The 15,376-nt window shown below is 38.7% G+C and overlaps 1 protein-coding gene across 6 annotated transcripts in view; it reads right to left on the reverse strand.

Annotated features, from left to right (window-relative positions):
* REV1 (REV1 DNA directed polymerase) overlaps nt 1-15,376 on the reverse strand; it is a 71,388-nt gene that overhangs the window by 15,579 nt on the left and 40,433 nt on the right. For all 6 annotated transcript variants that reach the window (XM_088145033.1, XM_088145036.1, XM_088145038.1 and 3 more), the window contains 4 exons: nt 5,442-5,562; nt 3,710-3,838; nt 2,489-2,643; nt 615-734 (listed from right to left, as the gene is read on the reverse strand). In XM_088145033.1, the coding sequence (XP_088001159.1) occupies nt 615-734; nt 2,489-2,643; nt 3,710-3,838; nt 5,442-5,562 (525 nt within the window). The remainder of the gene's footprint in view (nt 1-614; nt 735-2,488; nt 2,644-3,709; nt 3,839-5,441; nt 5,563-15,376) is intronic.

The raw sequence follows: 15,376 nt of genomic DNA on the forward strand, positions 1-15,376 counted from the left end.
GGCTGGCTGGCTTGGGAACTAGGGTTGAGTCTGGGGAGATTTCTGTCTGGAGGTTGAAGCTAATAAATGCAACAGAACTGTATTTGCATTGTCTCTTGGAGTTCTTTGAGCTGAATCTGATACTACTGCTGGGAAAGGTGGAAAGAAAGAGAGGACGACCAGCAGCAAGGTGAATGGACTCAGTTACGGTGGTGATGAGTGCACCATTGAGAGACTTGAAAGAACAGGTTAGGGATAGATCATCATAGAAAAATCTATGTGATCACTAGTAGTCAAAAACAACTTGATGGCACATAATCAAACATCCAACTGAACATTTATTTTTGTCTACACTCCTTTTGACAGAATACTATTTTTTTTGCTGTTTTGTTCATTTTATTAAAAAGAGGATTAACATTTCATAATCTCAGGATGCAACATCTGTGACTAATGTAATGCAGTGTATCAGGTTGCTATTTAACCTTTGGATAATGCTATGTTACTTTACCTTCATCATAAAGAAAATAACTACTTTGATTTGTTAATGACCCATTACTTTTGTAAAGTAGGGCTACAGCAACTATGATAAATACTTCTGAACAAAACCAAGAAGGAATATATTAGAAAAAAGTTACCTGGAAGATGGATAATTAGCTGGCTTCTGATAAAGTCATCTACTTCTTCAGGTTTTAAATGATACTGCCCATCAGGCTTAGCTCGGCGAGTTGCCAGTCTGGCCAGTAAAATATTTGAACCTATAAAAGTTCAATATTGCTTTTAAGCAGTATTTCACCATTCAATATCTTCCCTGTATTATAGAAGAAAATAAGGCAGGACTCTTTATAATATATACTCCTAGTCATATGCCATAAGGAGACTAGGGAAGATTGTTTTATTCATCAGCCTAAGTAGAATTATAGTTCAAGTCCATCAGTGATTATTATCTTAGCTATTACAGTGCCAACAGTAATGATTTTTAGATCCAGATCTGATGATGCTTTTTAGTATAATTCATTTTTAGTAGATATATAATGTCTAAAGGAACAAGAGTTTTTAGGAGCTACTATGAACGGGGGAAGGGGAGTGAGAAAAGATACCTGATACATGAACTTCTGTGTAGGCACCTTTACATGGCATTTTTTCCAGTGCAGGACAAATGCTATGCAGCAGCATGGCCACTCTATTCTCAGGGAGTCATCCCCTTGGGCAGCTGAATCAATTTTCTTCTGCTTTGTGTTTTGCAGTGGTGGAACTTTGTAGGATTTGGAAGCAGGCTGTTTTTCTAGTCTTACCTGCCTCATGTCACCTATATGAAGAATCCTCTAATAGATTTTACAGGTAACCTTTTCAGAAAAACCTAATCTTAATCCTCTTGTCAGGTTCTAGTTTGTCTCAGAATCCCCATGACAACAAACTGCTCACCTTGTATTTTTCCTGATTATATAATAAGAACACATAATTTTTACTTCACCTGACTACTATACAGACACAGAAATATTTTACATTGCAAACTACAACTAAGGATGCAGTTATTGGGAAAAAGATTTCCTGCAAAACTACAGTGTAATGCCATCATCACATCCTTCAGTGGAAATGTATACAGGTAGGTCTCAATTAGTGGGTTAATGAATCCCATGAAAGGGTCACATTATTCGAATTCACACTGTTCAAAATGATACTTCTATTGTTATATGGTAATTGTTGCAGCTTGATGGAAACAGGCAATAAAAATTTTTAAACATTATTTTTATATGTACGTTAATGAAATATTACTGTAAATGATAAAAAGAATATACTTAAATTTAAATTTGTATTTAACAAAGTCACAGTTACAGAAAGCAAAACAAAAAACAAAAAAATTCTAAATATCACTCCTAACGGTAAGCTTACACTGACAAAACCATATTTATTGTCTCTCAAATATTTTAGCAGCATAGACAGAACTGTTTTCTCTTTCTTTAAATCTTCATACATATGCTGATAGATGTAGAGTGTTTTGCCCACATCTCAGCGAATTTGCATGCTTCAATCGAGATTAGGGTCAGCATCCATTATTTTTTGCTTCACAACTTCTGTAGCTCAAAAGATATCTTAAAATTCCTTTGAGAGTGAACTCCTTCACTTGCACATTACTGTTTTCCTCTGATGGAGCATACAATATACAATCTTGCTAAGCCGAATATATGGAAGTCAGATGCACAAACAAAACAACTGTTTCTACTGTATCCCTTTATATGTGAAAAATACCAAAAAAGGAGGCAGTGCTCAGTTGGTAATATATAAAAGCCTATAAGAGAACATGTATTTAGCTTCTATTTATTATCTTCTTGAAATGAAGGAGGGAGAAAACAAGAAAAATTAACTAGATGTAGCACACATTAATATCTAATCATAACATTACTTTAATTCCGTGATTAATGAATACACTTTATGGAAGTAAAGTTTTGCTTTTACTTATTTAATAATTTACTTTACTTACACATAAAACATTTCTGAACAATATACTAACCTATTCCAATAGAAGCAGGACATTTGGTCTTGTTTTTAATTTCTGTGCGAATAATATTTGCTAGCTCATCTGATGTCAACCCAGTCTCTGCAAGGATTTCAGTGGTATCTACCAGCGCTTCATCACAACTGACAGCTTCAATGGTATGAGTATAGCTATCAACGCAAAGTAAAAGAAGTAAAGGAAGCAGTGGGAACAACTCTACTCTTCAAAATCAAACATATTTAATATTACTATATATTGATTTTACAGTCAAAAACCAACAAACAAATAGAAAGTAAAGCTTTCCTGTTTTTGGGAAAAAAAATGAATATTTTTAGATATTTAAGATATAAGACTATATAATATGCAGAAAAATATATGCTTAGTATTATTTTCTTTTCTAAAATTACTTCTGTGCAATTGTGCAATTCTTTTCCCTCTCGATTCCCCAGACTACTTTCCAAGTAGTATCTGGGTTTGCTTTTTGTTCCTCCTTCTCCATTCCTTTTTCTTGTAAGCATGACTGTAAGAAGCATGAGAGCAAGGACTATCTTGTTTTTCAAATTAATCAGCCACTTTTGTGAATTCCTCCCTGAGTTGCTGTGTTTTCAAATATTTTAAAACAGACCGTTGACCTGTTAAAACTATATAAATTGGAAGGATTTTGAAATATTGGTATGAGATGCTGTATTGTGAAGTGGCAGTAGCCACAGCACGCACCACATTCCGTAAGGAAAAATCTTATTTATGTAGGCTTCACATGTTTTGCATCTGATCAGGTTCCGCAGACACCAATAAAAGCCCCAGCTGGAAGGTGGAACAATGGAGCTTGGTTTTAACTAAGCTGGCTTAAAACGATTATGTTAATTTGATTTCTTTATTCTGCTTGTAGGGCAATTTCTATTTTGCTAAGATTAAAAGGTAATCTGATCTTGGAATGGTTGTTATTCAGAAATGCTCGGGTGGCTTTTATGGGATAGGGGAGGTTAGAGAAAAAAGATAAATAGTGGTAGAAAAATATGGGAAGATTTCAAGCAAGTTTTGTACATTGCTGAAGAGAAGCGGTTAATAAATTCCTAAGTAAAATAACAAAATAAACAGCACATAATATTGTCAGGACACTCTTATCAAACTGTGTTAAAAAGCAATCAGTACAATTCCACAAGAAAAGCTTCTTTGGAGCTATTCTTTGTCTAAAATAAATTATTTTCCCAACTTGTATAATATAACAATATTTACCTTGCCAATGTTTCATACATAGTTTGTGCAACTTCTTTGTATGCTTGAAAGTCATAGGGAACAGCTTGAAGATTTGGGCACAACTCTTTTGCTTGTCCAAAAAACATTCCATTCTTTATACCAACTTGCCTAAATGAAAAACAACAATACCCTAGGGTTCAAAATCATCAATTAATCAAGTTGAAATTATCCTTACATGAACCTTATTAAGGAGTTAAGATACTATTTCACACTAGTTTTTTAAATTCAATTATTTATGTTGCACAATGTAGCGGCAAATCTACATCTCAGCTCATGAAATGCTATATTCACATTGTAACTTGCACAGCAAAAGCTTAGGTCTTCATACAAATATGCTGGACTGCACAGTATGTCCCCTTTACCCACAGTTGAACTCATTTACTACTGTACAATTTAGGTTAAGATGCTTCAGACATGATTACCAATGCAAATACAACCTTAAGCTTGATTGGAATCAGTTTTAAAACAAATCTTCAAAAAGCTAATCAACAATATCTCTCTTTTCCAATGTTTTTAGTGTGTCATAAAGCTCTAAAACAGGGTTTTAGTGTTTTAGCTATTTTATATATATAGAAGGATATGATATACAGGTAGTCCTCGTTTAGTGGCTGCCTCGTTTAGCGACCATACGCAGTTACGATGGCAATAAAAAAGTAACTTTGTGACCAATCCTCACATTTACGACCTTTGGAGGTCTGTAAAGCAAAGGAAAGCTGATGTAAGATCATAAACACGGTCGCGATTTCACTTAGTGATTGCTTTGCTTAACGACCGAGTTGCTGATCCCAACTGTCGCTAAACAAGGACTACTTATGATGTTTATGTCATAAAAATAGTATCAAACTTGCACAGTTGTTTATAATTTAAATTTTTTTTGCACTTGTTTCTTTTTTATTGCTGTCTCAAGGTAGTCCCCGGCTTAAGAACGCCCGGTTTACGGACGACCCATAGTTAAGAATGAAGCCTACTGTAGCAAAATGTGATTAAATGCACAATGATTCGAGTTAAATACACAATCGTTCAAGTAAATTACACAATATTGCTTATACAGTATTATACAATAATATTGTTCCAGCTTATATACAAATTCGACTTAAGGACAGACCTTGGGAATGGAACTCATCTTAAACTGGGCGACTACCTGTAAAGAGTTTTAGATTATTATGCTGGGAGAGGGAGGGGAATAAAGATGGTTTTACATATGCTCCCAAATACATCATTAACAAAAACAACAGTATTATAATACAACTAGTTAAAAAAATCAAAGTCTTGTCTGCAAGCTTATAAAACTAATATAAAAACAAAAAAGAAAAACATACATGTGGAGCAAGAAATAACCGTAATTCCATAAAGGATTGCAGAAGTTTTTAACTTTATCCTCACAGCAACCACCCCGTGAGGTAGGTTGGGCTCAGAGAGGGTGACTTTGAACCAATCTTTCTCAGCCTAGTCAGCCTCAAATGGTTGCTGTAGGGATAAAACTGGAGACAGGAGTGCGGTGTAGTTGCCTGCGTGCCTGGAGAAAAGACAGGATTTATATAATCAGTCAGTCAGTCAGTCAGTCAGTCAGTCAGTCAGTCATATATAATATTTAAAAATTATTTCCACTTCTGCTTTTTTCTGCTGTCATATGTGAGAAAGATACATATCTATGTAAAGAGAAAATCTGTATTTTGCAACCTCCAACTGACAAGAAATAAATTTCTCTTACCTGGCTTCATAACTGCAAGATGCAATTTCTGCCATTGATGACACAGAAATACCAAAATCAGTTCTATTCGGTTCAGTAGAATCTTGATTATCATCATCTGTTGAGTCAGCATCATCAATTTCTATTTGAAAAATAATTTTATTAGGTTATTATTTATGTTTTAAAATTGAATTTCATTTACAATAATCATTAAAAGTTACTTAAGAGAAAGATTATTTTAGAGTATGTAGAAATCTACATAAGGTATAATCATAATGTACTTTAAAACTGTTCCTCGCTGATGGTTGATACATAGATCCATCCTTCCTTCCTTCCTTCCTTCCTTCCTTCCTTCCTTCCTTCCTTCCTTCCTTCCTTCCTTCCTTCCTTCCTTCCTTCCAGTAAATTTACAGGCCTATACACCAAACCAGCACCCAACAAAATACAGATTTCAGAGTGCAGATCAATTTAATGGTTTTTGATACTGGTCTTCATATTTAATATACTGTATTGTTGCAGCTTAGTAGGTCTCACTCTAGGAAATTCAGAAGATATGCTTGACAGCAAATGCCCTTGCAAATACTATTAGACATAGCTATTTATTACTTAAGGAATCTTTTGCATGCTGATGCTGGCTAAATCCAGGCAAAATTCTGTCAGTTAACTCTGCAAACCAATAAGCTTCTATTCTGGCTAGGAAGCCAAGCCATGCTGCACTTTAAATTTTCCACATTTGTTTTTCTATGGAGGATTCAAACTGTTACTATCTTAGCTATTGTTAAGAAAGAAGTGTTTATAAATCTACTTATTTTTAAGCCTGGTTATATAAATTAATCTGCAATATTTTACATTAATGTAGATGTAAACCTCCTAGCATTTAACTAGACCTATTCCTAAACAAATACGCAAAGGATTGTGTTGTTATAGCAAATAATGTGTAGAGTTTGATATAATAAACTATGATTTTCTTCCTGAAATGTGAAAAACTCTTTCCACTTTTGAACTGAAAAATTTGCATATTCTTTAAATATACACATTAATCCAATGTGCTTGACTTTTCATTTTTTTAATGAAAATGAAAAATACACCTAGTTATCTCTTATTAAAATAGAAGTTCAAAAATATGGCAGTTTCATATGCAATACACAATCTACTCAAGTAGACTAGTAAGAAAGAAACTGTTTCAATTATTTCCTTTGATAGTCAACAGCACATGTATGACTTTATATAATCTAACTTTTTTTTAGTCATTATTTCTCCCAAATATGCAGGCATTTCATAGTCATGAAACACCCTTTTTGCTGTTATATTCTACCCAAATTAGGCAGAATTGAGAAAATTGGCACTTACAATGAACTACATACCAGATATGAGTAAAATGGAATAGTACAAAGCTATATCATGCAAAAACAATGTAAGTTTCTGTTCTTACACAGGTTATCTTGTATATCCATTATTGTGAGAAGCATGCACACACTCATAATTACTTCTTGCTAGAAAAATATAATGAATGCAAACATTCCCCTCCCCCCCATGTAAAGTACAACTGAAGTCCTATTCTAGCATTCTAATATTTCTTTAGAAGAAAGAGTACGGTAATTTGGATTAATGTACATATAAACACACACCATGAAGAGTTAGGTTTTCCACTCTTCAGTACTGCTGAGGGTTGCTACCGAGTTACAGAATGACTTGAATGTGAAATTTATGATGCACTTCTTTACACAAATGATACTCAAGATAAAGAATGTAGTGGATGAGAAAAGTGGGAGACAGAACATGGACAAGCTGCTATCTCGATAGCTCATCACTGTCATTTTGATGGCAGTGTCATTCAAGTTGTCCAACATATCTGCAAGTGCAAATTAGAGCAAATTATGCCCTGAACAACAAGAACAATGTCCTTAGTCCATCTGTTTCTCTGCCCTGGCATTAGATGATGTCATCATCTTGTCTATCTTCATGACTTCGATGGGCTCCTCCACAGTGCAGCACAGCAGATTCCCCCTTAAGCTGATGAAGTCACTTCATGTAATTCAGGGGCAATTGGAAGACACATTGTTCTCACTGGAAGGCAAGGTAGAGAACCTCTCATCAAAAGTTGGGAAACTAGACAGGCGCATGGTGAATGTGGAGCAACGGATGGAGAAATCAGAGGCCAGGACCAAGTCTGTGAAAAAGAAATCGCTGAGAATAAATCTGTATCTAAAGTGTGATAAAAAAAATTGTTGCTCTCTAGAATGAGAATTGAAGATATTGGGACTGAGAATGCTGGCAGATGTGGATAAGACAGTAACTCATTCTTTATGTATGTTTAATTCCTTCTGTCTCTGTGTCAAGTTTTGTCAACAGATTGTAATTACCTGCCCTTAAGGAAATATTCCAAGATAGACGTACAGAGTAAGAATGCCATCAATTGTAGAATAATGCAATTACTGATGTATAAAAAATTAAAGATTGAATCTCGGATCTCTTTAAGAAAATCAATTTGTCCAAAAAAAGGGCAATATAAGCAAGGACAATCATCAGCGAATAAGCAGATTGTAAAAGATGTGGTTGATGTTGCAGATAGCTAAATCAAGTCACACTAAGAAGTTCACTGACCCTTAAAACAACTTTATCTAGTAGATTGTAGAGAAGATTGGACAGAACAAAGTATGGAGAATATGAGGTACTGATAAATGATGTTTGTTCTGTATTAGAACATGATTAGTCATGTGTAATCAATTAAGGGTTAGATTTCATTCACACTTACAAATGAATGAACTCTGTTGTATGCAGATGATTTATTAGAGTGGAATTCATCAGTATGCTAAACACATTTGAACATCTGTCTATTCGAAGCTTTTATTTTGTTTCAGTGCCTACCATACTATATAACATATATTGCCAATCAAGTATTCCACACTGAAGTAAATTCTAGTATTTCACACTTTTCTCTAACAGCTAGCAAGCTAGTAATTATATTTGTTTACTGATAAAATAACTGCAAGTAAATACAGACTGCATAAATGAAGGTATTGGGAAAAATATGCAATTTAAAAAATCTAATTATCTACCTGCAAAATAGATTTTTTTTTTAAAAAAAAGCATGATTGTATTTGCCTAGAAAAGGAAAAACATGTGTGACTAGTTATAATTAATCTTATTCTCTACTATAGGAATGGAAAGACATAAACTTAAATTTTTCTCCCCCTTCTTGGAAATGCAAGCCTTATATAAGTTTATAAAACAGCATGCATCACATGAAAACCCCTTGGTATACAAGAATATTTTGAACAACAGAGTTATAGAGGATCACTTGCTCAATTTTATCACACTGAGCACTGTTAACTCAGAAATGACCTTACATTAGGCAAAACAAATTCTATGTCTTCTATGCTAGAACTTACTCACTAAGGTGAAGAAAAGAGGAAATGCAGGTAGAATGGGACTTTTATGGCACTACATACATTATACTATACAAGGCGGCATCTGTCCAAAAGAATGGGAATCTATTCTAAGAGAAGGTACAATAGGATCACAGAAACCTCTGAGGTTCAGAGGGACACAGACAGACAGAAACATATTTCACTGTTTGGTTATTTTGCTCAAATGTTAAAAGTGACTCTTATTTATATATTTAAAACAGATATAGGGCTGCCCATCTTATATAGCATAACTCTAGGCGGCTCACAACATACAAAAGTAAGAAAAAATAAGAAAATTAAAAGCACTCTGCACAACCCAAGGCATCATAACACTCCTATCCCAAATATACATGCACTGGACTCACTCCCATTCTAGCCTAATGCCTGGGGGAAAAGCCAGGTCTTAAGGGCCTTCAGCCTTCCAGAAGGCCAAGAGAGTAGGGGCCCTCTGGATCTCAGGGGGGAGGCTATTCCATAGGGCAGGAGCTGCCACAAAGAAGGCCCACCTCTTAGGTCTTGCCAGATGACATCATTTAACAGTGTGTGCCTGCCCTATTTCGTCTGTGGGACAGGTAGACACTCTCAGGGAGAGATGCTCTTGCAAATAAGCAGGATCTGTGCTTTATATGGCTTCAAAAGTGATAATCAGTACCTTGAATTGCACCCAGAAGAAAACTGGGAACCAGAGCAGCTCGCACAGCAGTGGTATAATATGGGCAAACTGCAGGGTGCCCAGAACTCTGTGACCCACTACATTCTTGACCAGCTGTAACTTCTGTGTGGTCTTCAAGGGCAACCCAACATAGAGTGCACTACAATTGTCCAATTGGGAAGTGACTAAGGCATTAAAGTAATCATGAGCAGAGCCTCCCAGTCCACCAATGGGTGCAACTGGTGCCCAAGATGAATCTATGTAAAAGTCGCCCTAGCCACAGCTGCCACTTGCTCTTTTAGTAAAAGCCACCAGTCCAAGAGGACCCTCAAATTTCATACCAACTCTTCCCAGGGGAGTGCTACCCATCAAGAGTTAAATATGGCAACTCTCCAGACCTACTCCATCTTGCTAGGGTTGAGTCCCAGTCATAGTCAGTTCCTTTACATTCAGACCCTCACAGCCTCCAGGCACTGGGTAAGCACCTGAATAGTATAACTTGTCTGAACTGGGGTGGAGATGTACAACTGAGTGATGGCTTCATCCAGAGGCTTCATGTAGATGTTAAATGGGAGGGATGAGAGGATTGAGCCCTGAGACACCATACATAAGGAGGGGCTTAGAGTCAGACCTCTCCCATTTTACCAATACTGACTGGAACTGGCCACAGAGAAAGGAGAAGAACCATTGTAAAACAGTGTCCCAACTCCCAACCCTGTAAGCGGTTCAGAAGGATACCACAGTCAATGTTACTGAAAGCTTCCAAGTGATCCATGAAGGCCTGGATGGATGCAGTATCCCCATCCCGAGCCCTCCAAGGATCATCCATAAATGCAAACAATGCCATCTCAGTACTATAGCTGGCTTCAAATTGCATTCTGAAGATTTGGAGGAAAGCCTGGGTTATTGCACTTTTGAAACCTGGAAAAGAACCAGATGACCCAAAGAATTTTCGTTCAATTTCCCTCCTTTGCCATCCTTTTAAACTCTATGAGAGAGTTCTATTAAATAGAATGTTTCCTATTATTGAACCAACTCTCATTCCCCAACAAGCTGGTTTCCGGCCAGGGAAGTTCTGCACAGGCCAGATACTTAAACTCGTCCAGCACATAGAGGATGGATTTCAATTACGGGAGTTGCTTTCGTGGATTTACAGTGGGGCAAAAAAGTATTTAGTCAGCCACCAATTGTGCAAGTTCTCCCACTTAAAAAGATGAGAGAGGCCTGTAATTTTCATCATAGGTATACCTCAACTATGAGAGACAAAATGGGGAAATCCAGAAAAATGGTCTGATTTTTAAAGAATTTATTTGCAAATCATGGTGGAAAATAAGTATTTGGTCAATATCAAAAGTTCATCTCAATACTTTGTTATATATCCTTTGTTGGCAATGACAGAGGTCAAACGTTTTCTTTAAGTCTTCACAAGGTTTTCACACACTGTTGCTGGTATTTTGGCCCATTCCTCCATGCAGATCTCCTCTAGAGCAGTGATGTTTTGGGGCTGTCGCTGGGCAACACGGACTTTCAACTCCCTCCAAAGGTTTTCCATGGGGTTGAGATCTGGAGACTGGCTAGGCCACTCCAGGACCTTGAAATGCTTCTTACGAAGCCACTCCTTCGTTGCCCGGGCGGTGTGTTTGGGATCATTGTCATGCTGAAAGACCCAGCCACGTTTCATCTTCAGTGCCCTTGCTGATGGAAGGAGGTGTTCACTCAAAATCTCACAATACATGGCCCCATTCATTCTTTCCTTTACACGGATCAGTCGTCCTGGTCCCTTTGCAGAAAAACAGCCCCAAGGCATGATGTTTCCACCCCCATGCTTCACAGTAGGTATGGTGTTCTTTGGATGCAACTCAGCATTCTTTCTCCTCCAAACACGACGAGTTGAGTTTAGACCAAAACGTTCTACTTTGGTTTCATCTGACCATATGACATTCTCCCAATCCTCTTCTGGATCATCCAAATGCTCTCTAGCAAACTTCAGACAGGGCTGGACATGTACTGGCTTAAGCAGGGGGACATGTCTGGCACTGCAGGATTTGAGTCCCTGGCGGCGTAGTGTGTTACTGATGGTAGCCTTTGTTACTTTGGTCCCAGCTCTCTGCAGGTCATTCACTAGGTCCCCCCATGTGGTTCTGGGATTTTTGCTCACCGTTCTTGTGATCATTTTGACCCCACGGGGTGAGATCTTGCGTGGAGCCCCAGATCGAGGGAGATTATCAGTGGTCTTGTATGTCTTCCATTTTCTAATTATTGCTCCCACAGTTGATTTCTTCACACCAAGCTGCTTGCCTATTACAGATTCAGTCTTCCCAGCCTGGTGCAGGTCTACAATTTTGTTTCTGGTGTCCTTCGACAGCTCTTGGCCATAGTGGAGTTTGGAGTGTGACTGTTTGAGGTTCTGGACAGGTGTCTTTTATACTGATAACAAGGTCAAACAGGTGCCATTACTACAGGTAATGAGTGGAGGACAGAGGAGCCTCTTAAAGAAGTAGTTACAGGTCTGTGAGAGCCAGACATCTTGCTTGTTTGTAGGTGACCAAATACTTATTTTCCACCATGATTTGCAAATAAATTCTTTAAAAATCAGACAATGTGATTTTCTGGATTTTCCCCCCCATTTTGTCTCTCATAGTTGAGGTATACCTATGATGAAAATTACAAGCCTCTCTCATCTTTTTAAGTGGGAGAACTTGCACAACTGATGGCTGACTAAATACTTTTTTGCCCCACTGTATCTGCAGCCTACGACACAGTTAATCACAGAAAACGTCTCTTGAAATTATATAATATCACACATGATCTTGCTCTGACTAAATGTATTGAGGCAATACTCGAAAATCGATGATTTTTCGTCGACTTTCAGGGAAAAAAGAGCCGGTGGAGAGCCCAGCGACATGGTCTTCCACCGGGGAGTGTTCTTGCCCCCGTTATTTAATATATATACCATTAATCAGCCTGTCGGTCCTGATACATTGTCTTTCATCTATGCTGACAACTTGGCACTGCTCAGGGAGCCAACTTCGAGGAGGTGGAAGTTAGGCTTACTCTGGCCCTTAAGAATATGTTAGAATACTATAACAAGAATGGACTAAAACCTAATCCATCAAAAACGAATGTCTGTGCATTCCATTTTAAAAACAGGCAGGCCAGACATAGGCTTGATATTTTCTGGGATGGAGTGACTCTGGTACATTGTGAGACACCATGTTACCTTGGCGTTACATTGAATCTAACATTAACCTTTAAAAGACATTGTTGCAATTTAAAGCAAAAGATCTCCACCCGTAATAATCTCCTCAGAAAGTTGGCTGGAACTACCTGGGGTGCCCATCCTATTACTCTATGAATGGCTGCCCTTGCATTGTGTTACTCGGCAGCAGAGTACGCCTGCCCCGTTTGGCACCGGTCTGCGCATTCTATACATGTGGATAGGGCGCTTAGTGATACATGTCGTATTGTTACTGGATGTTTGTGCCCCACTCCGCTTGATAAACTGTATATCTTGGCAGGAATAGCCCCGCCAGCTGTTAGAAGGAGCGTGGCACAAGACGTGGAATATGGAAAGGTGTTACATGATCTGGCACACCCATTATTTGGTCAAGTACCTCCCACAAAAAGATTGAAATCAAGGAGGAGCTTTTTAGATTGTGCCGAGGAGACTGCTATCACACCTCAGAGTGATTAAAAAGATGGAAATCCCAAGCAAAACATCTTTACAATTCGATAGAACCGCTTGAGGAGTTGCCTGGAGTTTCGGAGGAGGAGTGGATGGTTTGGAGATGTTTAAATAGACTGCACACTAGTTTGGGTAGAACTATAGATCAAATGGAAAAATGGGGGTTTCTTCCTGAGGACAAGGATATTTATTGTGAATGTGGCGCTATTCAAACAATTATCCATCTTTTGCAGTGCCCCTTGGGACCGACATGCACACAGAATTACTTACTGGTTGGAAATACCTTTGCCATCAACGTGGCCCAGCACTGGGCAAGAATTATATAAATTTATATTTTTACTGAAGTTTTAAAAAAAATTTAAATTTAGATTAATAATGATCTCCCTTCCAGTTCCTGCATTTCTGACACAAGACGAGACGAGTACTGTAACTTAGCCTGAAACACAACTGAAAAAGGTCCAGGTAACCTGCTTCCTCCAGCACCTTTTTAAGGGGAATATGCATCATCTTCACAATAACCTTCCCTAAAAGGGAAGTTTGGAGACTGGATTAAAGTTGTTCAATACAGTCAGATCCAAGGATGGCCTCTTTAGAAGGGGGTGTACTACTGCCTCCTTCAAGGCAGGCAAAACTAACCCTCCTATGAAGAGACATTAAACACTGCTTGGACCCAACCACTTGCCACTGTCCAAGAGGAATTAACCAGGCACAAGGGGCCTGGGCCCAGAACTCAGGTGATAGAACTCGCAGCAACAAGAACCCTGGCCACTTCCTCAGAGCCAACCAGCTGAAACTCTTCCCAGATAATTGAGCAAAGACACCCCACAGCCACTTCCATACGTTCTGCCTAGCTGGGGTCCAACTCAGCAGTCCTGAGCAACTTTATCCAACAGATGTCCAAGCAGTCTTTACAGTAGTCTTGCAGGGTTCCCCTGTCCCCCTTACCAAGGAAGGACCTTGAAACAGAGCCATTGGCCAGCTATTGGTAGACTCAATAACAGAGGAAAAGTAAGCTTGCTTCACCACTCTTATTGCTAAAGGCAAGTCCTAATAAAGGCTCTCACCTGTAGTTGGGTTCAGTTTGCTTTTTGACTTTCTCCAGCAGCGTTCTAAACATCTCTTGTGTCATTTCATTTCCTGTATTCCTTCTCAGTAAATGGAGCGCTGCAGGCCCACTATCACAGAGAGTCCACACAGGCACAATCCATTCTAAGACCCTTATTGTATGTTCATTCCAGGCTATGACTAAGGCCTCTGGCAAACCATGCACCAGAGCTACAGGAATATCCCCAAGTTCCCTCTGAAACCCCATTGAGTCCATCAGTCACCTGGCACAAGATGATCAAATAGGCCCTTCCTCCTTGGAATGGGCAGATACAGATAACTCCAGGGCCAAGAAGGAGTGATTTGTCCATGGCAAGAGACTGATGTTAACATCTGCCAATACCTGATCATATTGCCAATGTCCCATGACAAAAAGTAAATCCAATGTGGGACCTTCATTGTGAGGTGGACCCTTAATAAACTGGATGAGGTCCTCCTGAGCCACTTCTAACTCTGGGAAGAGAAGGCAGGATGATGTCCCCCAGGACTATCAGCTTAGGGAACTTCACTGCCAGTTCAGTCACAGAGTTAAGGAACTCAAGCAGGAATGTTGTTACACCACAGGGAGGGAGGGAGGGAAGGAGGCAAGAAGCAGTTCTGGATGATCCTTGAGGCTCAGTTTCATGAACAAGGTCTCACATCCAGCTACGTCTGGGCAGCGTCTCTAATGGCCATTAGAAACTCTCAATAACAACAACTACATCTCCACCTCTTCCTGGAGTCATGGCTGATACTGCACTAAAGATCCAGAAGGGCACATTTCCAAGAGAGGACCCCCTTGTATCAAGGTTTTGGTAATGCATACCAGCTTGGCCTTCTCATCCAGGATGAAATCATGGATGATGTGAGCTTTATTACAAGCTGATGTACCACTGTAGCAACAGCTGGGGTCCAAGGACCCCAAAGATCTGTACAGTGTCCATCAGTTCTGCCCTCGAATCCAAGGCAGATCAGTCCTTCCAAAAGCAGGAAAGCAGGTAAGATCACCAAAATAGCTACTGCACCATGTGACTGGTTAAGCAGCACCACAAGATGCAAGTTGGTCTTCTCACAGGACCACTGACCTGCTCTCACTCCTGCTATATACCTGCATACCAAATCCTCT

Source organism: Python bivittatus, unplaced genomic scaffold (assembly GCF_059951505.1).
Source record: "Python bivittatus isolate LINGU-HERP-01145 unplaced genomic scaffold, Pbiv_v1 ctg000350_np1212, whole genome shotgun sequence".
Lineage (NCBI taxonomy): Eukaryota > Metazoa > Chordata > Lepidosauria > Squamata > Pythonidae > Python > Python bivittatus.